The 26,899-nt window shown below is 42.2% G+C and overlaps 1 protein-coding gene across 4 annotated transcripts in view; it reads right to left on the reverse strand.

The window, feature by feature from the left end:
• The window catches only part of ANO4 (anoctamin 4), a 129,104-nt gene that overhangs the window by 92,866 nt on the left and 9,339 nt on the right, over nt 1–26,899 (reverse strand). For all 4 annotated transcript variants that reach the window (XM_048501360.1, XM_048501362.1, XM_048501361.1 and 1 more), the window contains exon 2: nt 2,427–2,633. In XM_048501360.1, the coding sequence (XP_048357317.1) occupies nt 2,427–2,496 (70 nt within the window). In that variant the 5' untranslated portion in view covers nt 2,497–2,633. The remainder of the gene's footprint in view (nt 1–2,426; nt 2,634–26,899) is intronic.

Below are 26,899 nucleotides of genomic sequence, written 5' to 3' on the forward strand. Positions count from 1 at the left end.
TGAATTCAGGAAGTATAGAGACCATAGGCAGGAGTTAGTGGGGAAAAGTAAGCAAAACTGACATTTTACAATTTGAAAAAAATAGACAGTTGAGTCACCTCAAGTAAAAAGGAAGATTTTTTTAAAAAAAATTGAAATCCAATTTGGGACCCAAAAAAAGGAATGAATTGATTTTGTTAGCAATTTCAATAAACAACATTTTTCTGCATGTGAAAAATGGTGATCCGCCAAGAAATTGTTTTGTTTGTACTGAATGGTTCAATTGTTTAATTAACCTTGATATTAACTGGTTGGAAAATGTGATAATCAGATCATCTTACAGAAGAAACCTGAAGTTTTTCTGTTCCAAGTGTACATAATTTGGAGAGCAATATTCAAGTCCACTGGCACCCGAAAAGACTGAAAAGGTTTTCCAGGTATGAGCTTTTGAGTGTCGAAGCTCCCTTTGCCAATCAGAAAAAGGCAGTATTGGCTTTTGAACAAATCTTCCCTGGAAAAAGGGTTGCCAACTCTGGGTTGTGAACTTCCTTCAGATTTGGGGGCTTTAGCCTAAGGGTGGTAGCACTTGAGGAGGAGAAGGACCCCAGCAGGGTTTAATACCATAGAGTGCTCCCTCCAAAGCAGCCATTTTCTCCAGGGAATTACAACTGATCTCGATGAGTTGTAATAGTGGGAAATCTCCCGGTACTGTCTGAAAGCTGGAGACCCTAAGTTGAAAATCTTTGTTGGTCTTTTAGGTCCTTAGATTTTAATTTTGTGTTTTTTAAAAAAATCAGACCAACACAGTTATCCACCTGAGAATAATCTTTGGGAGGTATGCATCATACATACATGGGTGACTCATGTCAGAACTGGGAGACTAAGAAAGCCCCCATTGAACAAAAATAACTTGTAATGCACCATACATTCAAAAAAGGCCATGTTCACAGCTGACTACCTTATGGCCAAAAATGCTCAGTGTTACCTAAAAGACTTCACTCAACAATGGCTTTGGGCCCTGTATTGTAAAAGTATACAGATGGTTGTCCAGAAATCGTTTTTATTGCAATTTCTTGTGATCTTCTCTGGTATCATTTAACATGATGGCCTAGGTTGAGAGATCAAAAGGAGACTCTGAGGTGCTATTTGCTATGCATCTCAGTGCCTAAGGTCACTGATAAAGTTCCAGTCTGATAACTGCCCAGGTGACAGCAATTAAGCAAATTTTCCATGTTTTCCTCTCCTGATTTAGGGGCACCGGACTGCTAATTTTTGCAAGTCTTCTTGACAGCGGAAGCAGGTTTATAACAATTATGTGAATCTTATGAAGTATCTTGATCTGTTGGAGATTAATATTGCCTGAGGTCATTAGCTTCTATGCCAGTTGGCCGATGAACAACTGACTCACGTTGGCATAAGCAATAAAAGGTTGTCTTTTTCCTGTTTCAGTGTGCTATCTGCAGGTCTTACAACAGACACCCAAGTCACCACTTTTGGCCCTTGGATTAGGTTGGAGATGGAATGCCTTGACAGCTGCCCTCAGAAGAAATCAACTCCTGTTTGGTACCATCTCTTTGAGCTTGTATCTTTTTTGTCCTGCCTATCTTTGTACCTATTCTGTGTTAGTCAGTTCCCTGCTAGAAATGGTGTTTTGTTTATTTTCCTGCAACATGGCTTTGCCTTTAAGTACTTACTGATTCTGTCTTGTACTCCTTTGATAAACCTTCCTTAATTATATTTGAAGGTGCTGTTGGTCTTTTATATGGCTTCAATCTAAATCCAGGTTGACCAGGCTGCACGCTACCAACCGAGAAAACAGTCTTGTGAGCCTACATTGCAGGGCTGCTTATTGGAGTTTTGGTCATGTAAAGCTTTTGTTCCTGGAGAGGTTCCTCTGGGACTAGAGAAACTCCTTGATAATGGGCTTTTCCGACAACCCACCACAAATAAGCTGGCACTGATTTCTTTCAGAAAGAGCAGACCAATGTTCTGGTGAGAGGCCATGGAGAGGCTGAGTTTGTTACTAATCCCCCCCCAACCCACCCCCCAAGAATAAACTTTTTTCTAGTGTATGAGAAAGAAAGTATGCTATTTATACTGAGAAAAGAGAAGAGAATTGATGAGACAATGGCATCTCCAAGGATTATGCTGGTCCAAGTGTTTAGGAAGAACAGGGACCAGACAGTGCAAACATGCCAGATTTTCTGAACTGCTACGAAAGAACTCTCACTAGGGCATTTCATATGAGCTGTGATCTCCCTCTTTCTCTCAAAACACCCGTTTCATCCCTTGCTCTTGATGAGTGATAACCACAGCAACTGTGAACAAGCATACTGAGAAAGGCCAGAGTGAACATCAATCTATTGACATCAAATTATAGATTGATTTCCATGCACATTTGATGTGTAAAGCTCTCTGAGAAAATATTGGAATGGATATTTTGTTACCTGGCTGATGAGTTACAGTTTTCCCAATTGGAGCCGGTAATGTAATAGATCCAGAAGATGAAGCCTCCATTTTTATTGACCTTCTAGCTTGCGGGAATGAAGAATGCCTAACCACAGAAGGATGCTGTGAAAGCTGATGGCTTGCTCCACTTCTCCTTTGGTAGATCGGCACACGCTTTTCAGCCCCATGAATGGATAAGCTTATACCTATCAAAAGGGGGGGGGGTCAATTAGATGCAAAAGGCAAATTCTGAACAAGCATACTACAAACCTGACAATTAAAATAACACCCTGAGTTCCTTGAAGGAAGGAAATTTAGCACATGCCTAAAAAGAGAGAAACAAATGGATTCTTGGGTTCCAGGAAGAAAGAGAATAAAGAAGATTTAATAACATTTCTCTTAGTTACAGTATGCTCAGCTTTGTCAGGTTTGGATACCATTGGTCATTTTGGGATTTTGCAACATAAAATAATAAATTTTTGAGGTTATGTCAGTTCTTGATGAGGAACAACTTTCTTTGACTCTGCTTAGGACAATGAAAAGGCCAGCTCTTGTCAATACAATACAATACAAAGTTAGACAGTAAAAGTCATTTTCAGAGGAAACAGCAACTGAAGAGATATTCCCCTCTAAATTGCCAGAAGGAGGAAAAATCCATGGTCACTTTGCATCTAGTCTTTATGGCAATAATTCAAAACAGGAGAGTAAAGAAGCACTACCAGTAAATCTAGATAAACATATCACATTATATCTAAATAAGGTATAACCAGACTTCCATTTCTGTAATGACCAACAAATGACATGGCACTGAATATTATTTGTATATATATCTCCCATAGAATGAATGTATTTCTCCCCTCTTCCATTTTCTCTTCATAATAACAACCATTAGATTGATTAGACTGAGAAAGGATATCTGGACCAAGGTCACCTAATGAGTTTTGTGACAGAATTAGGGTTTGGTGGAAGTGCCCTCGCTCTTTGGAGGGCGAATGGAGACTGATCCGTTCAGGGGAGGAGGAGCCTGCATGCTGGCCCTCCTCATTTGGTGGGGGCCTCCATAAGAGGCCTGGGGGTGGAGTGAGCCCATGAACCACATGCCCAGGCAGGGGCTGCTGGTGGCTTGCACCCCCTGGCAGCAAGGGGAGTTCATCCAGAGGCCAGTGCCCAGATGGCTCCCACTATATTGCTGCTCCAGGCGTTGGTGTCTCCCCTGATGCATCAGGCTGGGGGAAAGTTATTACTGGGGGACAGCAGACATGCCTCCCAGTGGTCACTGGGGGTCAGCAGACAGTGCTGGATTCGTCCCCTATGCTGCGCCTCTGCTTCCTTTTGTCAACACACCAATAAAACAACTGTGGCCAAATTTTACCCACACAATTGGGTTTCTGTGTCTCCTTCCACATCCTCGGGTTGCTCCCTCCCCTCCTTGGGTGGCAATGATTATAGTCAACTATTATCTCGATGTGAATTTGCATACAGTACAAACCACATTCTTATAACTTAACAAGGCAAACATTATCATCTTACTGTACACAACTCCAAGTGTACTTGTAAGTGTAGAATAGAAATTCTATGCCAAGGATAGCTCATTTTTAAAGTTAGCAAATAGATTATTGTATAACTGCAACATTCATTCTTTATGGAATACACTTTCTCACCTTGGAGGATGGCGACATAAGTTGCTGAACCAAACCATTGCAGGATCTCCCCCAGGCCCCTGACCAAAGCTTGGAGGAGCAGATATGAGTTGTGTCATGTAAATCAACTGAAATATAGATGTGCTCCCTGCCCAGAGTTTAGAAGATGCTTTCCAGTTTGTACATGACTTCCCTCAACCCCACCTCATCCAAGTGGGCATTTGCACTCATTTAAAAGGAGGAGGTGCATTGCAAACTCATGTCTTTGCACAGACCAGGGGTAGGGAACCTTTAACACTCAAAGAGCCATTTGGACCCATTTTCCATGGGAAAAGAAAACACTTGGAGCCGCAAATAATTTTTGACATTTAAAATAAAGATAACACTGTATATATTGGGTTTTTTAACCTTTTACTCTGCTCATTCTGAGAAGCGCATGGATGCATCTGCCCTGTTGCCTGCAGGGCGGGCAAGGATGGGGCCAGCGGCTCGGCCCTGCCGGCCACCGGGAAAGCGCCCGCCTTGCTCCAACGGGGCAGCTGAGAGGGGAAGCCCGCAGCGTGGCCCAGCCAGCTGCGGGCGGTTGGTGCGCCCGCCCTGCTGCCTGCAGGGCAGGCAAGGATGGGGCCAGTGGCTCGGCTCACGGAGTCGCAGTGCAAGGGCAGAAGAGCCGCATGCGGCTCTCGAGCCGCAGGTTCCCTACCCCTGGCACAGACGAAGGTGAATTTCAGTTCCTAGGAGCACACAAAAAAGATTGGATTGGTATGAGACTGATTTTTAATAGGACTACTCCATTAAGTATCTTACTGTGTAAAGTCACTCCAGCCTAAGGCGCTTGAAATCAATAGGTTAAAACCAGTGCAATTCTGCATAAGGCTGAGTTTGCTAGTCATTGATAATTTAACTAGACATGTAACTCTTATGCTTCTGAGTTATTTGAATTATTCATGATATAGTTAATAGTTCAGCTGTCCTTAATCTGCTGTCTCAAAATTTCTATTTTGCTTAAATGTGGAGGAAAAATATTTAGAGTATGTAAGTAATGATAAAAATACTGAGATCAGTAGACAACTCAAGAAGAAGAAGAAGAAGAAGAAGAAGAAGAAGAAGAAGAAGAAGAGGAGGAGGAGGAGGAGGAGGAGGAGGAGGAGTTTGGATTTATATCCCCCTTTCTCTCCTGTAGGAGACTCAAAGGGGCTTACAATCTCCTTGCCCTTCCCCCTTCACAACAAACACCCTGTGAGGTAGGTGGGGCTGAGAGAGCTCCGAGAAGCTGTGACTAGCCCAAGGTCACCCAGCTGGCTAATCTGAATTCCCCAGATAAGCCTCCACAGCTCAGGCGGAAGAGCGGAGAATCAAACCCGGTTCCTCCAGATTAGATACACGAGCTCTTAACCTCCTATGCCACTGCTGCTCCCTATAAGGTGGATAACAGGATCCTCCTTACGTTCACTTCTTTCCATGATTTATTTATTTATTATATTTTTAGACCGCCTTCCCCAGAAAGCTCAGGGCAGTGTACAACATTATTAAATAATACAATAAAACTCATAAAACAATAATTTAAGTTAACAATAATTTAAGTTAAGTTAAGTTATGGTGACTTTACCCTCCCAACCCCAACACCAACTCCGCCCATGGGAGGCCTAGATGACATGAGGGTCTGGTGGTTACCAGGCTGGCCAAAAGCCCGGTGGAACAGGTCCATTTTGCAGGCCCTGCGGAAACTTTGAAGGTCCCACAGGGCCCTGGTCTCCTTAGGGAGCCTGTTCCACCAGGTAGGGGCGAGGGCTGTAAAAGCCCTGGCCCTTGTAGAGGCCAGTCGGATCTTCTTTGGGCTGGGGATTTCCAGCAGGCGCTCCTCCGAAGAACGGAGGGCCCTAATGGGGCAGTACGGGGAGATGTGGTCCCTCCAGATATGATGAAAAAAGAAACTTTTTAAGAGGGATCCAACTTCTGTGATATTGCTTCAAATATATATATACTCATTAGCAGAGCTGCAAGAATAAACAAGTCAGAATCTCAGTTGCTATTAAAATTAGAAAAACTTTACTAGCTATTAAAGTTCAAAAAGAAGGGTTATACATGTGGTCTATAGCTATCTCTTATATCTCTCACTGTTGTCTGCTGCAAGAGGATTTCTGAACAAGGAGAACAAGTTAACTTAAGAACATAAGACCTTTTACAAACTTTATCATACATGCTATCTGGCTCCCTGGCAATGTCAGGCTAAAACTAACCAATAGCTAATCAGTTGACTCTCTAATTATGCAGTGACCTCAGCAACTATTTAACATTTTAACAATTAACTCTTTCCTGGCTCACTTGTATGACAAACACTTGCCAAATCCCAACACTTCTGCCCCAGGAAGAGGGCACCAACTAGCACCAGCTGAGGAAGGAGCAAAATGTTAGAGCTATTTGGAATATATCAACTACGCATCAGAGGAAAAATACAGAGCCCTCTAACATCATTACAGGAGAACATCAGTTGCTAGTAAATGAGTGAAGGGCCAGCATTTCTAATTATAACAACAGCTGCTGCCATGATAGGACACAAAAACTGTCAGCAACCAAGGAAGGGGACAAAACCAACCTGGTACATTGTTTTTTCATCAGACTGCTCTGGCTGGTCATTGTGACTTACGGGTGCCAGCTCAGGAACATTTCTGAAAATTTGAGGGTGAAGCCTAGGGAGGGTGGGGTTTGGAGAGAGGAAAGTCTCCTATGGTATATACTGCCGAGTCTACCCTCCAAGGCAGCCATTTTGTCCATGGGAACTGATTTCTGTTGTCTGGAGATTAGCTGTAATTCTGTGAGATCTCGATGCCCCAGTTGGAGCTTGGCTACCCTGTGTCAAAATGGTAATATTGTTTAAAATATTATCTAGAACTGAGTATGTCAAGTGACAGAGTTCTAAATATGATATACATGCCCAACTGTATGTAGAGTCCTTCAAAAATATTTGATTGGATTCAGAGATGGCTATTGGTAGCTCTGAATCTAGTCCTCTGATATTATTACTAGTTTTAATGTATATGGACATGGATTGTTTTAATATTTTAAGCCAACCCTAGTCAGAAAGGCAGTAAGGATGGGCTAGAAGTCTAGAGAGAAAGAAAGAAAGAAAGAAAGAAAGAAAGAAAGAAAGAAAGAAAGAAAGAAAGAAAGAAAGAAAGAAAGAAAGAAAGAAAGAAAGAAAGAAAGAAAGAAAGAAAGAAAGAAAGAAAGAAAATAGAGCAGCACAATTTTGACCATCTGATGGGCTATGTACATTCAGTCCTGGCTACCAAATTTGGCTGGGAAATCAGATGTGCTGTACCCACAAGTGCATATGACTCCTCAACTTGTTAAGAATACATAGTTGGTTCTGTGCACCGGGTCTCACCCAGCTGGCTTATGTTACACATCAAAATCACTGTGAAAACCTTCAGGTTTTCAAGCCAAACTCTTCCTTCCAAGAAAAGTAGACAGACAATGGGTCTGGCTATTATTTGAACAAGTCTGTCCTAATAACCTTTTCAACAGAGAAAGCAAATATTAGATTACTAATTATTCTGAGCAGTCATTTCTCATGCTTCTTTATGCTTTCTGACAGATTTAACACATGCTGAAAAGGTTTTGAATTAAACCAGAAAATTACATGTCACAATAAATCATTTAGCCTTACAGCCACAATTTAATTAATAGTCTTAAATAAATATAGATTTATGATTTCAGCTTGGCCTCATAAATAAGATTGTAAGAGAATAATTGCATGGTTTTCCACACAAGAAAGGTATTGTCACTTTGCCCTCTATCACTGTGGCTCAGTTTGTTCCACATTGCACAGAGAATGGTAATGTGTCTTTATGACTGTAGATGCCTCCTCAGTGAGTCTTAGCGTCAGAAACCTGGTTTTGTTCTGGTGCCCATCAGGACTTAGAAAAGACGCCCCCCCCCACATACCTCCTGGCTGAAATGATGGGTCAGATGTGCATCTGTGTCAAAAATAAAGGGCACTTTTAATAATAGAAAGGACATGGATAGAAGCAGACAGTTGCAGGTGGAATGTGCCCTCATCCAGCAACATTGAGAGATGGTTTGCCATTGCCTGCTTCTGTGTTTAGCAACTCTTAACTTCCTTGGTCGTTTCCAATCCAAGTGCTAACCAGGGCTGACCCAGCCTGCTTAGCAGGTGAAATCTGACAAGATCAGGCTAGCCTGGGCCATACAGGTCAAGGCACATAAGAAGCTAGAATTGACTAAAGCAGGTTGAGGGTACAAGTTCCCCCCTCCCACATTTACTGGAGAGTCCGATCTAAGATAGTAGATCTTGAACCATAACAAATATTTTAGTAAAATAAATAAGATCTGGTGGCCAGTAGCAGCGATTCTCTCTGTGTATCTGTAAATAAATGTCCATACATTTCTAGGGTCCTCTTTCCTCCAAAGGAAATCAGCTTAGGTAAGCACTAGCCCCTGGAACATCAGAGAAGCAAAGCATTTTTTAAATGGGGGGGGGGGGTTTCCTTGCTGTCAAGTCACAACTGACTCTTGGCCATGGGGTTTTCAAGGCAAGAGATGTTCAGAGGCAGTTTGCTCCCATTGCCTGCCTCCATATCCCAGAATTCCTTGGAGGTCTCCCATCCAAACACTAGCCGGGGTCGAGGCTGAGAATGTATGACTGGCCCAAGATTACCCAGTAAGTTTCTATGACGTAGGTGGGAATTTGAACCCAGGTCCTAGTCCAACACCTTAACCACTACACCATGCTGGCTTTTGAAGCAGAGCATGTATAACAGTATAAATTCCAGAGAGGCAGCTAATTTAAACAACCATAAATGTTTTGTAAACTAGACTGCCTTGACTTTCTTTTCCTGTGATTCCCCACTTCCAGAAATTACTGTATTTCTTTCTGTATGAATTTATCAGCATTTATTCCTAAACAATAATCCTCTTTGTGGTGAGTTTTCCGGGCTGTGTGGCTGTGATCTGGTAGATCTTGCTCCTAATGTTTCACCTGCATCTGTGGCTGGCATCTTCAGAGGTGTATCACAGACTGTGTCTAGTGAGAAGGGGAAAGTTTAGTGGGGAATATTGTCCATGCCCCAGGGTGGGGAACCAATCAGTAAGTGTTTGGGTGGAACTTGCTATGCAAAGGTGCAGTTGAGTGCGTTGTATTGCGGGTGGGGTTATCAGTTCCTTTTTTAAAGTACTGGTAGCCAAGCTTTGCTAAGTTTCAGAGTCTCTTCTTTCTTGTTGAAGTTGTCTTGGTGTTTGTGAATTTCAGTGGCCTCCCTGTGCAGTCTGTTGTTATTAATGTAAGGTGAAATATGTTTAGAAACTCTCACCCTGACTCTAAAACATGGCTACTTGGAACTGGCATTTTTGATAATGTACACTTCACAATCAGAACCAAACTTTACATTGCAACAGTGTGTGTAGAAAGTATTAAGAAAAGAATCTCATTGCTTCTGCACCTATTTAAGAATGGATCCAATTGAACCACAGGAACTTGTATAGACTGCAATATTCTATGACCAGGAAGTAGGATGAAGCATGCTGGCTGTGTAATCCTGTAGCTTTTCCATTATTTGCTTTCACTTCTGATTTGGCACTTCCAGCTTCTGCAGAACAATGTCGAGCCATAATTATGCTGCAGAGAGGGAAAATGCTATAGCACCAGAACTAAGTGCCAAAGTTTAGGAAGAAGTTGTTCCCTCATGGCAATTCCACAGCCTTTACACTCTGCCCTATAAACTGTGGCATTCAGTATAAGATTTGATCATAACTGTCAGCACAGTAAGGCAATGGAAAGAGTTACTGAGGTATTATAAAATCTTTCTACAAAGCCTTAAAAAACTCCTAGAACGTTAGCAATAGATTACAAGTGAAATCACTGATTCGATCCATTTCTTTGAAAAGGGCAGATTGTGCTTGCAAAAGCTATCCTGAAATTCAGGATACTGCTAAAGTGACTTGCAAATGCAGCACTAGGAGGTTGCTATCCAGAAAGAGATGGAAGAATAGAAAGGAGAAGGGAAAAACGTGCTTAGGACATGCGTGCCTTCTTTATTCAAATTGAACAAAGGACTGACTTCTGCAGCTTCTGCTAAAGAACAGCTAAGATTTACCTTGGCCGTCTTTGCTGCCTGGGGGTGGAGCAGGGTGAGGGGCAGGCTCAGCACCAGCATCCAGCCCAGTGTAGGGCTAGGCCACCCAGCTGCTGGCATGAGCGAGTGATGCGCCAGGAGGAGGCAGGGCCTCAGCCTTATATGGACAGGTCAGGCCATCCCGTGCCTCTTCTCGCCCAAGCATGGACAACTTAAGGCTGTGGTCAAATTTTACCCACACGATGGGTTTTCTGTGTCTCCTTCTGCACCCTTGGACAGCTTCTTCCCTTTCTTGGGTGGCAAAAAAAGAGGGAAAGGTCTTTCAAAGAGGTCACTGCTTCACTCTGTATATTTGTGTGTAGTGTGTGATCTGGGTAAGAAAGGACCTGGGTTCTTAATTGCTTATGTACCACTGGATTAGGAGCAGATTTTGGTTCTTCCCCACCCCTTCTCTCACCACAGAAAACTGAAAACAAAACTGCAATATCACACATTTGTTTTAGATGGGATTAGATATCCTGATGTGGTCATTTACTTTCCCTTGCAGATAAAAGATTGTTGGGACAGGCAAGGATTAGGGAATAAATGTGTGAGCCTAAGTTCTGATGCTGATCTCAAGGTACACAGAAGCAAGACAGCGAGGAAGTGGTCTCTTAACCAGCTATCTGATTCAAACAAAACCTTTGTCACCCTTGCAAGCCATCATATACTGATCCCAGCTTTGTACTGCACTCCTGATATGGACACAAGTTACATGAGGCTTCTTGGAATAGAGAATATATTTCGCCTCTCAAAATGATTATTTAATAATGCATTTAAAATTATTTCCTCAAAAGAATACTGTGTAGAATCTCAGAGAACTATTGTTATTAATGTAAATGTTATACATTTCAGTTGGGAAAATACATGTACTCCATGATAGGAAAAATGCAGAGCTTAAATAACCTCTCTTAGTGGTTGCAAAAGATAAGCAGGGAAACATCAAAGTCATCAGTAGAGAACTCAATGCACTAATCCATGATTTGACCTAAATATCTCCAGTAAATGTTGGATTGTCTCAGATACTTGGAATTAATCTTTTTCATTAAATACTTTAATGCTGTGGTCAGAGTTTTTTGAGGTTGTGCAATTTTTTGCTTCAGCCTCTTTGTATTAATCATAAAACACTTGCATAGAAGACAAATGTAGAAACATATTCACTGGACCAAGGAAGTATGCTTGACTCTCAGTTACATTAAGGAGGGGATTATGTAATTTTTTCTGAGTCCACAAATACGACTATCAGAATGAGAAATGGTTTAAAGCAACTTTAACATGAACAGCAACAACAGCGGTCTCTAAGCCCTCTTCTAGAGAACAAACTAAGGTAATATGAGATTAGGGTTAATCCACCAGTTGTCAGTTCCTTACAGCCAATCTAGAATGGAGGAGGGTGGGGGGGTGAAGTGACTCCAGGAATCAGCGTGGGGCCGCATTGGGGCATTTGTACCTAAGTAAACACAGAGGTGGGCAGGCACTGTGGAAATCCACAGCACTAAACTCAGAAGAGACTGCTGCCTGCAGAGCTGCACCAGTCCGAAGGAATTTGCCAGAGTGGCTGGGGGTGGGCTAGGGGCATTCCCTGACTTTTCCTCCAGGCTTTTGGACCAGGAATGCTTTCAGCACAGGTCTCCAACTTATGCCACCCTGAAGAGTGGCATTGCATTTTCACCAGTGGGGGCTTTTCAGGTGGCCAGGAATTCTCTGCCTTCCCATTCTGCCTGGAGCCCTCTGGAGGCAGGGAAGTGACATGGCAGCCCATTGTACCCAGCTACTGTGGCTGATAATACTCATGTTTGCCTTTGGTTCGGTTTGGCGATTCTTTGCCCTGGAGGAAGCATGACATTCCCCCCTCATACTAAAAATGGAGAGCAGGTTGGCTGGGTTCTTCAGAGGTCTGTAAAATCAGACCCCTGTCTAATTTCCTTCAAACTTGGAGGTCTTCATTGGTCCCATTTGGATGTTAAAAAACCAGCTACCTCAGATCACCAAATGGACTTCATCATAGGAAATAATGGTCTCAAGATTCCATAACTTGCACAAATAACTGAAATGCAACCCCCAAAACTAATGGCTCTATCTAAAAATAATGAAAATGGTGTCTTTCCCAAAATCCAGACCTGAAATTAACAGTTTTTTTCACAACGATAAACTAGACATATGGAATGTCTAGTATTGGTCCACCATGCAAACATAAAAAGCAGCCATATACCAACTCATTGGTTCACTTGCTTCACTATCACCTACCAGTACTTTTATTGGCAGTGACCCTGCTTTCTCCCCTCTTCTCCCTCCCTCCCTCCCTCCCTCCCTCCCTCCCTCCCTCCCTTTCTCCCCTTCCTCAATCTCTCTAACTTCTTGAGAGCCAGCGTGGTGAAGAGGTTAAGAGCAGGTGGACTCTAATCTGGAGAACTAGGTTTGATTCCCCACTTCTCTGCTTGACCAGAGGACATTTATCTGGTGAACCAGATCTGCTTCTACACTTGTATATTCCTGCTGGATGACATTGGGCTAGTCACAGTTCTTTGGAACTCTCTTAGCCCTACCTACCTCACAAGGTGTCTGTTGCAGGGAGAGGAAGAGAAAGGAGTTTGGAAGCCGCCTTGAATCTCCTTACAGCAGAGAAAAGGGAGGGGTATAGATCCAAACTCTTCTTCTTCTTCATGAGGCCATCCAGATGATGGGGTATCTGGTTGGAAAGTACTGCCCAGGTGCTGCCTTTTCAACACACTGCTATCTGCTGGACTGTAGCATCTTGAAGCACAAAGCACATGCACACACTCAATTCCAAGCAACCATTAAGCACATGGACCCATTGTGTGGATCTGTGATCCATGCTTTGGGGGCATTGCTCAGAATTAGATATATTGATTTATCACTTCCCATGAAGTTCTTCATAAGAACACAAAATCTGAATTTCAACACTTCCTCTGGTAAAATAAGAAGGATATGCTAGAGCTATTTGAAGGGTCACTTCTTATTTATTAAGAAGAATATGGTCATTAAAGTATCTCCACACTTTATGTAGAATACCTGAGCAAAGTCATAAAAGAGCTTTGTTATTTAAAAGCAACAACTCAAAAATCCACAGCCTCTCCCAAAGTTAATGGTAGACTTATTTTAACCACTTTTTTTCTGAGCATAAATCACCACAGTCATTACAATGTCAGATTTATGTATGTCACCAATAGTTCCCAGGCATGCTGTAGTACAACCACTTCAGTTGATTGAGAACCAGGCTCATTGCTGGGATCGGGTTGCCAGGGATTAGGCTTCTCAGCCTATGACTTGAAATACCTGAGCAACAGCTAATTTAAATAGTACAAACAAAAATAGCTTTAAAAGGATTTATGATACATGCCTCCATTGCATCAAACCTTTGTAGCCAGCTGGTTATTTTTTATCAGGGTGACATAATCAGCATTATGTGGTGGGATAAAACAAAAATTCTAGGATAGAATTACTTGTGTTTCCAGTGTTATACTGGAAACCACTTAGCATGCATATACCAAAATGTAGAATTGGGAGGATTTTGAAATCTGTTCATCTAATTGACATGCAGGTCTTAGAACAAATGTAAAATATCTGCAAAAATGGTACAATTGTAATGAGCATGAATACCCTGCCATTCCGGCCTAACAGATTTCCAGAGTAATTAAACTACAGTATCAGCCTAGCACTAATAGCTAAGGAGAGGTGGTGGTTTTTGTCTGAGGTCTGTGATAACCACCTGTGTTTTGTCTATTAATGTTTCCATTCTGAATGTAATGTACCTGATTGTGGAGGCTCTGGACCAAACAGGGATTCTGTTGGTGTGCCATCAACCTTCTGCCCCTTGGTTTCCCTACCTGAGCAGTTGGAGGTAATCTTTGACCTGGTGTTAAGGACCCCAAGGTTTTTGCTTTATAAGGAACCTCAACTTTCATGCAAAGGCTGCCTCAATAGCAGTGGAAAGGCTGTGACAAACATGAGACTGTACCAGAATCTTTTAGTACCAATGAGTGCTACAGGTCATACTGGGTTTTCCCTCTGGTCTGGTAATGAGGGAAATTTCTATGCATGCTCTTGTTATTGACCAACCATTACCTGGATAGTTTTATTTATTTATTTATTTGATTTTTGATTGTTACCCTGCTGTCCCCCACCATAGCAGGCTCAGAGCAGCTCCCAACATAAAATTAGACTGACAGAAGAACTTCTTAAAGAAGGGGGAATCAATCCATCCCTGAAGACAGATAGATCCAGCTGGATTTCTGACTACTGTGAGGGCACTTCTGGTTATCAAGATTCGAGCGCCTGTTAAAACGCCACTTGATCTGCAGACTACAGAGCTGAGCCAGGTAACTGATGCAATCACTCCTAAGCAACCATTTTCCTTTTGTGGAGATTGGAAAACCCCTTAGTGTACAGAGCAGTGACGAAATGATCGGTGCAAGTGGAACAAAACATGGTGCAAATCTGACCAAATACAACTGAGAGGACATTATTGTGCCCTCACTGTGCTGGTAATGGCAGCAAAGCAAGTTCATGTCTTTGTCACTATCAGAGCTGCACAACACCATCTAGCAAATGCTGGGCTTTGCTGCAGACCTCTCTGTCTGGCAACACCTAGAACAGACCTATTTACTAGATAACATTTATGGATGAAAGTTATAGGAAGTACTCAAACCTTAGCTCAGCCAGTAACATGCACTGTACTTGAAAAAAAAAATGTAGACATGAACCCTTGAGTGATGTTTTACACTAACTGCAAACTAAAAGCTATACAGTTAAAATTATAACCTCATAAAGCTACACCCTGCTAAAAATGTACAGCATTTCCACTTGTTTAAGTGCTCTCCAAAGTAAACAGCTTTTGGATTGACTCCAGACAATTAAGATAAAGAGTCTCTTGGTTCTATAAAAATGTGAAGGTATGCAAAAAGAGAGAGATGGTATTAGCAAAATCGTTGTTGTGGAAGGTAATGGCACAATACCAAAGCAGTAGTCAATTATCTCCTTCCTTAGGTTTCAGTCCCAAAATGTATTCAGGAATTGATGTTATTGATTTCAATTATGTTGCAATATGAGGCTTCCAAAGATTTATTTTAGTGGGTGGGACTGCCTTCTGAGACAATAGATTTAGGATGGAATTTCTCATTTAGAAAATATGGGAATTCGTTCAATAATGCTACACAAAAGACATGTACAGTCAGCTCTGCAATTATAATTCAGTGTGCTGAAGGACACTGAGTGTGAAGGACACTGAGTCTGGGAAAATGCATGAATGGTGCAAATGGCCATTAAATCCAAAACATTTCTTTAACAGCCAGTCAAAATTGGTTTAAAATCAATAAAAATTTGTGCTAATCCAGCATCAGGTTCATGAGAACTACCATCCAAGATGTATAGATTTTATCTAGCACACCTTCTTTATACATCCTCAGATTCCAAAACTGCTGTGCTTTCACTCACCAAGGTATTGCATTGTGAGATGCTATCGAATAAGCCCCCACTCTTGCTATAGGGAGAAACCAGCTTTGTGGTGGACATTATAATAATTATTCTGTTCATCCTTTCATTCCTGCAAGGAGTTTGAGGTCTCAAACACTGTTTCCTTTTTTTTCTCTTAGCCTAACCTTGTGAGGTTGGTTCTGTGGGAAGAGAATCACTGGCCAAAGATCACCCAGTAAGTTCTGTGGCTGAAAAGAGACGACGGAGCAACAGAGAAGCCTAAAAGTACAAACGGAGTTAGTGCAGCAATGGCCAGTGATAAATTTGCTTCTTTTCTTTTGGAGGAAATGGGCTAAAGTGATGGTGCATTTTCTACCTCCAATTCATCAGGCAAGGCTAGCAGCTGGACAGCTACTCTCACTAGTTAGCCAAGGATGATACTGCAGAAGCATTTTGAAGTTTCCCATAGGATATGAGTCCTTCCCATTGCGTATCAAGTAGCGTGCATCTGTGACCCAGCAAAAGGCAGAACCACATGGGAGGAATTAACTCCCACATTTAATCTCTTTGTTTTGATAATTGCCAAAGAGGTATTTGGAACAGCAGCAAGCAAAAATATTGCAGGTCTGCCAGCAGCGTTGTAAACAAAAAGGTTCAGTTAGGACTGCATTAGAAAGAATAGGAATAAAATAATAAGAATGATGAAGAAGACTGAATTAGAATGGGCTTGGCTACTAAATATATGCAATCCAGTATCTTTGCTTTGTATTTAAAGTCAATATCCTATAGAGATTTACTAGGGAATAAACATAATTGAACTCAGTTGAAATTACTTCTGAATAAACAGGCATAGCAGCAGGGAGAGTGAGTCAGTCCGCACAGGCATTTTCAAGCAATATCTTCACTTTTTCAGTTGCAGTGTAAATTACATGCCTTTCTTGAGGACGTGCTTCTATTGAGAGGTCATTTCCCCAGCACTCAGATCTTAATAGGTGCTACTGACAACTAGGCTCATTCCGCACATGCAGAATAATGCACTTTCAAACTGCTTTCAGTGCTCTTTGAAGCTGTGCGGAATGGCAAAATCCACTTGCAAACAGTTGTGAAAGTGGTTTGAAAACGCATTATTTTGCGTGTGCGGAAGGGGCCCTAGATTACACTTTGGTTATTAGGGTTAGAGTTTATTAACATAGTAAGCACATGATCAGTCTTTAAAAGCATAGCGTTGGAAGCAGGTGGCTGGGAAAGTTCAAACAGTGTGTGAGAAAAAGGTAGGATTGCAATTAATTGGTTATACATCAATCAATTGAAAGACACTTGTTTAACGAAAAAGGTTTTTTGTGAGAAGGAGGTATTTAAATGTTTGCAATTACAATTATTTACAGTTATTTATAAAACAAGAATCCATAAATAATAGCAAATGCTTCTTCTGCACCGAAGAAGCATTTCCTCCTATCTGAGAAAAAAGAGGGATACCTCTTCTGAAAGAATGCATCAGGTAATAAAAGGAGCTGCTTTATAGAATCATTTTTTCGTATGTACATTAATGCAAATGTAATTACCAAGCAATGAAAACATATATTACTGATAGACTTAATATTGCTATCCTAAAGAAAGTTATATCATTCTAAGCTCATTCACTTCAATGGATTTAGAAGGATATAACTCTGCTTAGGATGGCACATCTGCAATATCATGCACTTGTACCTGGGAGTAGGCCCCATTGAGCACTGGGATGTATTTCTGAGTAAACATGCATTGCAAGATTTCTTTTAAGCAGCCTATATCCCTAGAAGAAATCCCCTTTTCGTTACTGGGCACCAGAGCTAAATTACACTTGCTCTCTACAACTCCTCTAGAAGATCTTGATCTTAAATTAATAGTGCTTATGGTAGAAAACTTCTATATACTGTTTGATCCACCAATTGGGAAAAAGATGTAGATTTCTGCCTTGTTAAAAAAGCGGTGGTGAAAGATACAACAGCAGATAAACCCAATTTCCATTTTAAAACTTATTCACAATACTGAAAGCTGGTCTTGAAGGGCAATTTTCACATGAGCATTGATATGTCAATGGCTAAGGTGCTCAAGTTCTAATGGATTTTTCTGTGCTAATGCAAAGCATATGGTACATTTAGGAGACTGCAAGGACTTAATGATAAATCTGCTGATCTGTAGAAATGACCTTCACTCTTTGAAACCTGAACACAATAGGCTTTCAGATGACATGGCCAAGACTGAATGGCTGACCTTCAACAAAAAAGAAAGTTGGCTTTCACAGTTCCCTTCATATGCATATACTCAAGTAGATAAATATAAATCCAGGCAGCTTAGTATGTTAGATGGTAATGGTTGTCTTTCTAAATCTAGCAATTATAACTTTTAGTAGACATCTAAAGCTCTACTGTAAATCTTCACACATCTCTCTTCCCTCAAACAAGTTCAGCTAGTTATATTTCTCTCAACCGCGGTTTTTCAAAGGTTGCTAAATTTCCCACCCAACCCAGGTTGAGGAAGATTCCTGCAAACTGAGTGATTGCCCACAGGAAGGAAACACTTTATTTCTCCTGCCCAAACCCCTTTTGTTTTGGTCATTTGCACCCCCTATTTTGCCTGCTGCAGGATATTCTTTGTGAGTTTCCCCATGGAGGTTTCCTCTGCTTGCAGCTCATCCATTTGAATTTTGCTGTAAAAAGTAGATGAATAAAGTTGAGTTTGAGCCTAGCAAAGGTCCCGGTGGCTGTTCAAATTCTTTTTCCTTTTGTTTTGGCAAGGCCCTGCCACGCCACGGTGACTCTAATTTGTAGGAAGCTTGTAATATGCACATACTTGTGTTGCAGTAGCTTCGCAGAAAGCCCCCTCAAAACAAAAAAGGTAAAATGACATGTGCAGAGTACCTCTAGGCTAAACAAACTTTATTCATTTACTTTTTACAGTGAAATAGCAAATGGATGAGCTGCAAGCAGAGGAAACCTCTATGGGGAATTTCCATGGGGAATCTCCTGCAGCACACAAAGTGGCGGGCACTGATGTGAAACAGACAAGAACTCTATGAAGCAGGCAGGGAAAAAAAGATCCATTTTGGCTGTCAATGATTGTGTTCTCCCGCATTTTACCCTCCCTCCCCCCTCCAAAAAAGAAAAGAAACTGCAGCCCAGGACTGGGGGCTGCCATTGCTGCTCAGGGGTGGAAGCAAGCCGAGGGCTGGCTTCTGCACTGGCTGCATGGCCCTCAGACGGGCTGCTGCTTGAGGCTGGGCTGGCATTGGCAGATGAGGTGATGAGGAGCAGGGTTGTGGTGGCAGGGCCATTTTAGGCTGTGAAAGACAGGTGCCATCCTCTTCAGTCCTGTGTTTCCCTGACGTTCTCCCACCCCCCACCCACCCTCTGTGTCTTCATACTATGTATTTGAAGCATTGGGGGAAAGATGAGCTTCAGTACTGCATGCCCAAATGTAGGCTGCTGGTGGGAGAATGTCGAGTCACTGTAGCTTTGCAGACAGCCCTCTCAAAAACCTGGGGGAAGGGTGTCCTCTAGGGTAGCATGGGTGCTACCAGTGGTCAGATCCATACCCTATGAGAGCCAGAATGGTGTAGTGGTTAAGAGCAAGTGGAGTCTAATCTGGAGAAGGGGATTTGATTCTCCACTCCTCCACATGAGTGACAGACTCTTTTCTGGTGAACCAGATTTGTTTCCCCACTCCTATACATTCCTGCTGGGTGACCTTGGGCCAGTCACAATTTTTTGGAACTCTCTCAGCCCCACCTACCTCACAAGGTGAATGTTGTGAGGAGAGGAAGAGAAAGGAGTTTGTAAGCCGTTTTGAGTCTCCTTATAGGAGAGAAAAGGGCAGGGTATAAATCCACACCCTTTTTCTTCTTCTATGTTCCACCTCTGCTTCCTTTAGCCAGCATAATCAATAACCAGGCTGTGGCCAGTTTCTTTCCACAAAATGGGTGTATTGTTTAATTGTGGGCCCTTGGCCTCTCTCTCCCCTGCTTGGGCAACAAAATGTTAAATTCATCAGCCTATACCATCAAACTTGGCTCTCTGAATTTGCTACTTACCCCTTTTGCACAGACCGTTCCCTAGAAATCTGCTAGGGAATCTGCTCCTACAGCCACCGGCTATTTACCACTACTTCCTGCTGCATCCTATCATACTTCCACATGCATCCAGGTAAGCCTACAGGACTCTACTTGGTTTCCATTGTGCCCAACTGACTGAAACAGGAGAGGGTTTATATTCTGTCAGCTTCTTTGGTTTCTGTTTTGTAGATGAAGGTTATATGCTCCACTTTGAATGAACTGCTCTGTCATTTTATAATTAAACAAATAAAGAGCATTCACAAGGGCTGAGTGAGAAATGGCTTACTCAACAGCAGGCGAGGAAAACAAAACTAATAAAGGTGCTTTTCTATAGCCTTAACTCAGACAGCTATATTCACAGAAAACAAGTCAGCATCTTCTGTGGAGGCAGAAATCCTACTGATATGTCATCTGGGTTCCTAGTAGCAGTGGGGAAATTCCTGGAAAAGGCTGCATGTTGGCTCCTAGCCACCAGTAAGTTGGTTGTGTTCATCTACCAACATATGTGAGTTTCAGCTGTTCACATGCCACTGCCAAGATTTCTTAAGTCATTCCTTCAGTGATGGTGAATCCAGCCTTGCCAGTAATTATGACTGCACAGAAATGGTTCTCCATAGGCTATGAATGCAGACTTTCTAGGGGCATCAAGTGAATAGGCATAGAGTAACAATTAGATGGATTCTTAGACAATCTGATTATCTGGACTGGCTAATAGAAGACCCTCCTACACTACAGAAATGGGGACAGGTGACAGAGTGCTAGATCCTTTGAGTTTTTTTAAGTTAAGCAAGACATGCAGGGAAGGGAAGAAGCTGGAGGAAGTTTGTGACATGAGAATATCCTCTTCTCAGTTCTCTGCAATGGTGCAATGTGTAACAGTCTAGGGATTGAAGCACCATTCAAGGCTCCCCCCCTTCCATTCTTTTCATTTTCTTTTAAACATATTTGGTTTAGTTCATTCCCAGAATGAATAAAAATGTTTTACTTATTGTACATGCAGCCTAAACCATATCACATCAGTGGTAAACTGTGATTAGTTTTTAACTGATACTTGCACGTTTAAAATAAACTTTTGCAGTTGGCAATTGTGAACATTGACTATTACAGTTATTCATATGGGAATGTTTTATTTGGCTAAAAAATTAAAACATCAGAAATACCAATTACAACAGATCAATCTGTAGCAGAGAGAGATCTCAAAGAGCTTGCCTGCAACAGACCATATTGCAAACAAGCGTATTAACAGCACTAAAACAAAATTGGAGGAACAGAAGAGTCTTTACTTGGTATTTAAACAACAACAGCAACATTCAGCAGGCAAAGGTTGTGAGTGCTGGTGAAGCCCTGTATTTAATTTCAGGCAGTGCAAAAACCACGGTCCAGACTGAGGGATATTTTAATGGCCATGAAGGGCTTTACAGGTCAAAGCCACCACTCTGAACTGAACCTGGAAACAAACTAGAAGCTAATGGAGTTCTTGTAAAAATAGAAATGATTTCCTCCTTGTCTGATGCAGCACTTAGGCTTGGGAAGATGGATTCCCTGCTCAACCTCCCTCCCCACTCTCTCCAGGGTGTTTGCAGTGGCATGAAGGAGCAGTTTGGGTCATGAGGGAGCAGTGTAAAATGTCAAGAATTAGACAGAAGGTCACAGAATCATACAATTTTAGAATTTTATTAAATCCTTCTACTGTTGTATTGTCGTAGACTTTCATGGCCAGAATCACTGGAGTGTTGTGGGTTTTCCGGGTTGTATGGCTGTGTTCCAGTAGCATTTTTTCCTCGAGAAAATGCTACTGGAACATGGCCATACAACCCAGAAGAAAATGCTACTGGAACATGGCCATACAACCTGGAAAACCCACTTTACTTCTACTGTTGCTTTGGGTTTTTGTGTGTGTTTCCCCCCTTTATTAATGCAGCTTGACTGTCTCTTGTGATGGTCTGATATCCCTGGTATTAAGTTCCTCTGCTGCAGATCAACTGTGTGCAACACTGAGAAACTGACCAGGCATAAGGCAAGCTCAGTTTAATGATAGGGTGATGACTGTCAAAAGATGGATATATGCTCTGCTGAAAAGACTTCTTATACCACTTGGTAAAATATACTTTGAATTTGCCAGGCATTTTCCTGGCTCTGAACTCTCTTAATGGTACCATTACTTGAAGTTAGTGTAGATCTGCTTCATGTCTTATGTGGATCAATCGGAATTTCGGGAGATCTCCAGGCCTGCCTGGATGTTAATTCTTAATCCTGATTTGCCTGTGTTGTTCTCATTACTCTGTGTTTGTGTATGTTAAGTGCGGCCCAGTCGCTTCTGATTCATGGCAACCCTATGAATCGCTGTCCTCCAAAATGTCCTATCATTAACATCCTTGCTCAGGTCTTGCAAACTGAGGGTCGTGGCTTCCTTTATAGAGTCAATCCTGCTACCTTCAATCTTTCCTGCAATTTTTGTCTGTTCCAGTGAGTCTTGTCTTCTCATTATGTGACCAAAGTAAGACAGCCTTAGTTTAGTCATGTCAGCCTCTAGGGACAGTTCAGGCTTGATTTGATCTAGAACTCACTTATTTGTTTTATTTTTTCTGGGGTTTTTTGGTAGACCTTGGTATCCGTAACACTCTCCTTCAACATCACCTTTCAAAGGAATCTACTGTCTTCCTGTCAGCTGTCTTCATGGTTCAGCTTTCACATCCATACACAGTAATGGGAAATACTATGAGAAGGGGGGGAATGGCGCCTGGGACCCCCCTGAAAGCAACCCCCCTCACTCACTTACCTTAGTTCAGCCGGCTGCTGACCAGCCTGCAAAGAGCAGCCAGCTGAAAAAACAGCCTAGCTGGGCAAGGCCAGCCTGGCAGTGACTTCTGCCAGGCCTGGCTGGATGGGGCAAGGGGGAGGGGTGGGGGCGATTTTCTGTCCCCCCACAGAACCCCAATGGCACATGCTTAGGGCACGGTAACCCCCACCCCCCGCGGTAGCTACATGACTGAATACTCTGGCTTGAATTAACTTGATCTTGGTTGCCAGTGGCACCACCTTACACTTAAGAATCTTTTCTAGCTCCTTCATGACTGCCCTTCCTTCTCTCACAGCCCAATCCAAATGGGAGTGGGAGGAGCTCCATGGTGGCCAGGGACAGCATGCTGATGATGGCGCCATGCTGCTGTCAAAGGGTTTTTGGGCAGTGCAGGAAGGAGGGAAATTAAAAAACCCTCCTGCCACCCCTATGCTATGATTTCCCATGGGGTCTGTGGTGAGGGAGGGGTGTATTCCTGGGAGAAAGCTGTGTGGTGTGCACCTGTTGCCCTATTTGCCTTCCCCGCAAGTGTAGGTGCCAGTTATGCCAGCAGGGAGGGCAAATGTTTTGGCATGAACCTACACCACCTGCAGGACATGCTTCTGTCCCTGCCCCGCCTGCCTGGATTGGGATGTCACTCTTCCTCTGACTTCTTTGTTGCAGTCTCTAGACCAAGGGATTGTAAGGAGTTCGTTGAGCTTTATGGCATTTGAATCAGGGTTTGCAAGTCCTAATCCATCATTTTGACCTCTACCTTGTATTTGTAAGCAAACAATGGATTGTAGCAATGGTATATTTTTCTTAAACAAAAAACACATGTGGTTGAGTCACCTAGTTGATTCTTCTTTATTGTCATCTCTATCAGTGTTCTTCAGCTAAGAATGGCAAGCTGCAGGTGAGCCCTGAGGATCCCCTAGAACAGGGGTAGGGAACCTGCAGCTCTCCAGATGTTCAGGAACTACAATTCCCATCAGCCCCTACCAGCATGGCCAATTGGCCATGCTGACAGAGGCTGATGGGAATTGTAGTTCCTGAACATCTGGAGAGCCGCAGGTTTCCTACCCCTGCCCTAGAATTATAGCTCATCTCCAGACTATAGATATCAGTTCCCCTGGAGAAAATGGATGCCTTGTGAGGTAAAATCTATGGCATTGCACCCCACTGAGGTCCCTACTCTCCTTCCCCAAATCTCCAGGAGCTTCTCAACCTGGATCTAGAAACCCTACCCCATATCCCGCCAGTGGCCAGGAGAGATCTAGCAACCATATGTTCAGCTGAAATTGAAAGTATGTAAATGTAGCATAGGAAATGGCTGCCCATTGTACCCTATACTAGTTTGCTCCTTGGTAATGTTCTTTACAGATCCTAAGCAACTAGTTTTGATGAAGGTTGGAAGAAAGGTGTGATTGTGCTGGCGTGCTTGGTTGGAGTATGTGAAGACCTGTTTCAGTGGTCAATTTCCCCACCCCCCACTCATATAGCTGTTACAACTTTTCCTCCCTGAAATAGAGAATACCATACACCAGGGGCTTGATGAACACATTCACCTTTACACGGAATTGATTTCCTGTCATCATGTAGTGCTAGATCCCTTCATTCACCAATGCTTTTTACCTCTTCTGGTCAGACAGTAAAAGCCTGATCTTTTGCATGATTACTCCAAAGCAATTTCTGCTCAGTACCACGGATCCAATTTCCAAAGCAAAGTGTACAGGATTGTATCCTAAGAGCACATGGGTACATCATAATAGCGGCTTTATAAAATATTAATACTGTGAAAGAATGGAGAGAAAGAAAGTTTCATCTGTCTCTGATAATAGTAGCTCAGGGTTTCTTAGTTACTGTAGTAGTATAATACCGAAAGTACAGACTGACAGAATGCAGTACTTCTTCACACACACACACACACACACAAACTTCACCTATGGAACTCATTGCCACAAAATATGTAGACAATTATGAGCTTTTATAAGGGAAATTCAGGAAAGATGCATCTATCAACGATCGTTAGCTATGACAGTTAAGCAGAATCTCCAGAGGTATTACTCCTCTCTGATAGGGACAACTAAAACAGGAAGCCATTCCTTCATATCCTGCTTAAATTCTAGGTCTGTGGCTGGCTGCAGTTGGAAATAAAATGCTGAACTAAATGGACCTGGGACACATCCAGTAAGTCCATCCTAGTGTACCTGACAGTCAACAAGATGAGCAAAACCCCTGCACCCTCTCATTCTGGCCCTTTATCAGCAAACACACTCATTCCAAATGCTTTCATCTTGATTATTGTCAGCACATACTCAGTCACTCAAAAAGTACTGGAACTAAGATTATTGGAGAGAATGCTCTAATGATCCTTCATGTTGTCAATGCAGTACTTTTCCTATGATGAAACATCATTTTCAACACATAGATGAAAACTGGAAGAATGCAATATCATGCAGAGTTTGACCATTTCTATAACTATGACAAAAATCTTAATGTTGTTGCAGTGGAATGAAGGGCAGTTATGCCAAAGTTCAGTGGCGTATAGTGAAGGGAAAGAAGGCCACGAATCAGGGTCACTTTGCTTCTGCTCCAACTGAAACCAGAGCAAAATTACTTTTGACTTGGGTGTCATAGGAATATTAGCTGAAGATAATATATACATGCCCATTCATGCTCACTTAAAATGATAAATCATTAAACAAGCTGGTAGTGTTGACGCTACTTCCTGGCCAGAGCACTGGCCAGGTACTGTGGCAATGTCTGCTGCCACTTCCCCCTTATCTGCTTTGGTCAATGGGGCTATGCTGGAAAATGGACAAAGTTGCCTTGGAGGCATGCCATAGGCCAAGCCCTCAGCCTTTCTGAAGGGGGCACCAATCTCTAGCGAGACAGTGCCAAGGTTACTAGTTGCCAAGAAAAATAAATGTGGCTTGGCTTGTATCCTGCCTTTAATACAGGCTCGATTTGCAGAAATCAATTAGCACACAGTGCTTTTCATGGCAGGGAGCTAAATATTACCTCAAGCTAATTTTTCAGTGTAGGCTATGTGTAGGAGAGAGGGGGTCCAACCTTGCCCTTCCCAACCCCTCAGCCCTGGATGTTTACGATTGTGCTGAACTACTGCAACTTCAAGCGAATTTACTTGCAAAATAAATCCTCTTTAAGTAAACCTATCTGCGCATGACCTATGTATTTACTGTACTTGCATACACACACATACAAAGACAGAGAGAAAGAAGGAGAGATACACTGCACAGACAATAGCATGTTAAGTGAACACTTTTTAGTAACTTGTCACTATCTGGATAATTCTAATAGACTCTAGCCCAACTACCAAAATACATGTTCTCATTTTGTCCACTGAAGTAAATATTTCCATAAAAGTTTTAGGATTTAGGATAAAATGATTTAGCAGAATGCTAAACATGCAAGTGTTTCTCCCTACCCCTCTCTCCTTTTCACCTCTGAAAAGCCAGCAAAGTACAGACAAATATTTTAACTGCCTAATTGTACGAGGTGTTGTACCCACAAATATTTAGTAACAGATATACTGTATACCATGGCAGTGTGAATTAAAGGCATGGTAGTTGTGCCAAAAAAGCCATCCATTTTACTGGCAGTTTTTTTATTTCATGGGTTCTCAATGTCAGCGTGTATGAGCCTGAAATCTTCTCTCCTGTAGTATCATCTCCATCCAAAAGAGAAACAGGTTTCAGATTGGAAGAACATCTAAAATGCTGTCACTTTTAAGTGCAAAAATTATTGGGTATGAAAGGTGATTTCTCTGCTTGGAATGATTCAGATGAGGGTCATGCCCCTTGGGATTTGCAAGTAAGCAAGTTCCAGATAATCAGCAAGTCAGCTTCTCCCAAGCCAGCTGATTCAAAGTATTTCGTCCATTCTCCTTTGTATAATGTAGGGATGGTGCACACAAATTACATATTAATTTCTGAAGAAGTGGTATTATCAGGTATATTAACACATTGATTGTGCCAGACGAAAAAGACAAAACTGCAGAAGAACAAATCATATTTTAAATGACACAGTATCGTCTGTTGATTAAATACAGAACATGAATATTCAAGTTTCTTACACCAGTGTATGTTAAAGTTCTTAACAGTACAAACCTATTAATGTCTACTCAGAAGTAAGTCTCATCCTATTCAGTGGGGTTTCTCTCAAATCAGTGTGCATAGTGCTGCAGTCCAACCGTCCAATCTTATGTTTTAACTTGAGATGGATTAAAACAGCACTGGGTAGAATCATGATCTTACTATCTGTTCAAAGATACAAGCAATCCTCTCATGCAAGTTTTATGTAAAAACCCATTTATGCCTTGATGCCCTTCTCTGAAAAGCACAAGAAAGCCACCCACAAGGTTTATTTGGGAGGG

Source organism: Sphaerodactylus townsendi, linkage group LG06 (genome assembly GCF_021028975.2).
Source record: "Sphaerodactylus townsendi isolate TG3544 linkage group LG06, MPM_Stown_v2.3, whole genome shotgun sequence".
Lineage (NCBI taxonomy): Eukaryota > Metazoa > Chordata > Lepidosauria > Squamata > Sphaerodactylidae > Sphaerodactylus > Sphaerodactylus townsendi.